The sequence below is a fragment of the Octopus bimaculoides genome, chromosome 9 (assembly GCF_001194135.2).
Source record: "Octopus bimaculoides isolate UCB-OBI-ISO-001 chromosome 9, ASM119413v2, whole genome shotgun sequence".
NCBI lineage: Eukaryota > Metazoa > Mollusca > Cephalopoda > Octopoda > Octopodidae > Octopus > Octopus bimaculoides.
This window is the reverse complement of record NC_068989.1, coordinates 17,012,566-17,015,191: the sequence shown is the minus strand read 5'-3', so window position 1 is coordinate 17,015,191 and position 2,626 is coordinate 17,012,566. Positions and strand designations below refer to the sequence as shown.

Genomic DNA, 2,626 nt, shown 5'->3' with positions numbered 1-2,626 from the left:
ATATATATATATATATATATAATAGTTTCTCTCAAATGCACTGCCACAGCAAAACGTGCATGAAAATGTATACACGTGGACTGCAATACCTCTATACCAAAACTGTAAAACTGTGAGTAAACTTTTAGTCACATATGCATCCATATCTCTACAAATGTTCTATAAGAGGAAGGACTAGAAAAAAAGAAGAATAGTTGTTAATATTACAGAAATGTGAGGAAATTTTTGCTGAGGTTAAAAATATTGAAAAAAAAAAACGTACAGTGATAAATGAGTTTATTTGAGAGGTTGAATAAGGTAACAATGAAGGGGAAAATAAGGCTAAGTTAACTTTGTAAGAAAGATTTTTCGAAAAAATACGTTTCTAGTTTTAAATGCTAACTATGTTAGATATTTAAAAAATTTACAATATGAATTGAGAATCGTACTGTAGAGTTATTATATGCCCTGCAAGAGCAACCTGCCTCCTCCCTTGCATAACATTAAAAACATTATATCAAGTACCCACAATACAAGGGAAGAGGCAGGTTGCTCTTGTAGGGTATATAATAACTGTCCAATAGAAGGCCAATGCGAGGCTGAAGGTGTTATATATGAGGCTACGGTGATGCCTAGACCTAATATCCGTAATGTAATATCGAACAGCAGATTAACCACGTCTCACACCAATCCACTTGTCACGCCCAGAGATAATAACCAAACCGGGACCAGCATCACAGAGAACATCACCGAAGATCCCGATACCACCGCCACAGATAATGAACAAACAATACATACAGGTAGAGTGACCGGTACAGACGCCGCACCTGGAAATAATGACTTATCCAGAATCAACGACTTGGAGGAGGTATCTGCCATTCTCAGTTCCGCCACCTCAGATGAGGACCAAACATTCATCTTCGACACCGATGGAATGACCAGCTCCGAGCCGTATGTTGCCAGGAGTGCAAATAGGGCCACATCCATGTCTATAAATATATTGGTTCGGTGACTACTTCGTTCAAGAAACGTTTTCTTAACCACTAGTCATCCTTCAGGGTTCCAGAAAAACGGTTTGTCACGTCTCTGGCCCGCCATGTGTGGTACCTCAAGGGTCAATGGACTTTGTGTGATGTCAAGTGGAAATTAATTGATTTTCCGGGCCCGCATATTAATGGAAGATCTGTATCGCGGAGAGAGCCAAAATTCTTAAGGATTTTAAGAAGCCTGGTGCATTAAACAGCCGTAAAGAAGTATTTTCTAAATGTATCCGCTTCAAGCACTACTTACTAGAAAATTAGATCTCCCCGTTTGATCGTTATGCTATTTAAAAAAAAAATTCTTATCCCTCTGTTTAAGGGAGATAACCCGTACTCATTAACGTTTTATCGTATTTTCCGAGTTCTGAGCGTTTCCTCACATCTGTGATGTAGATATTTTAAAGTTTTGTATTCACAGAGCCTGGCGAGTTGTCCACAAGGCTTTGGTTTTGTGTGTGCGAAGCCTTGAGTAACTGTATGTCTAAGATATAAAATTTTGTTGTAATAATTCCTGTTCTATATTTTTAGAGGGTGCTTCTTTCTGATGTTTTTCTTATTAACTCTGTGTGTGAGAGAGAGAGAGAGAGAGAGAGAGAGAGAGAGAGAGAGAGAGAGAGAGAGATTTTGTGACTTACCGTAAGAAGACTGTCCGTTTCCATTGAAGTTTCAGTTACTACAGAGTCCATGGCGGAAAGACAGTGGTAGTAGCTATAAAGTGGTCCCGGTACTCAAAAGAAAACGAGAGGATAGATATATCTGACGAGTTTGAAACATGAAATGTTAAAAAACTGCTTTGTTGTTAATGGCAACAAATGTAAGGGAGATAACTTGACGTATTTAAATAAAAGTAGTTTTAAAGCGAAAGTAAGATATTTCCATGTCATATGGCCTCTCGTGTATAGATGCATTTGTGAGCATTTGAGGTATAATTCTGAAGGAATGATTTACCATAAAATGCTGCAAAGATGCACACTCTCTCTTGTGTAAATTTCTGCTTAGTTAAGGTAGTTCCTTCATAGAATGATTTATTGCATTCCTGTATGAATATGTTTATAAGAATTGGATGAGATATGACGGCTCGGCCGTCTCTCCCCAGTTCTTATATTAATCATTAAAATCCAGAAATACAACAACACGAGGGATAACGGTAGCAACAGATCAATAATTTATTCTAGGTTGGTGTAGAGCCGTTTCGTTCCTGGGTGAACAGGCATGCCGCTAGAATACCAAAGGAAGCTTCGACCACATGTCGGGGTCGAGTTGGGACAGCCTGAAAGAACGTCCTGTCGCCACGGCTGTTGGATGGACAAGAGATACGTGTTGTCGCCACCGCTGCTAGAGAGAAAAGAGTGCGAATGCTATTGCTTTTTCTCCACCTGTTGCATTGCGCATGCGTGCTCGGGTACTTCCGCTGACGGCAAATCCCTTGCACATGCGCAATGGCACTTCCCAAGATGGCAGCCAGACGCGCCACTACATGTTTGTCAAGTTTCTACTTTCAGACGGCGGAGTTTCGGATCAGGACACTCCCATAACATCAATTTTCTCCGTTATGACGAGGATTTTTCCATTTTTTAAAAGATTTTATATATATATATATGTGTATG

General features: G+C 39.6%; 1 protein-coding gene across 2 annotated transcripts in view; it reads right to left on the bottom strand.

Moving 5' to 3' along the window:
- The window catches only part of LOC106868876 (cilia- and flagella-associated protein 119), a 39,383-nt gene extending 37,571 nt beyond the window's left edge, over positions 1-1,812 (bottom strand). For both annotated transcript variants that reach the window (XM_052970303.1, XM_052970304.1), the window contains exon 1: positions 1,655-1,812. In XM_052970303.1, coding sequence (XP_052826263.1) covers positions 1,655-1,705 — 51 coding nt within the window. In that variant the 5' untranslated portion in view covers positions 1,706-1,812. The remainder of the gene's footprint in view (positions 1-1,654) is intronic.
- Between the last annotated feature and the right edge of the window lie 814 nt (positions 1,813-2,626).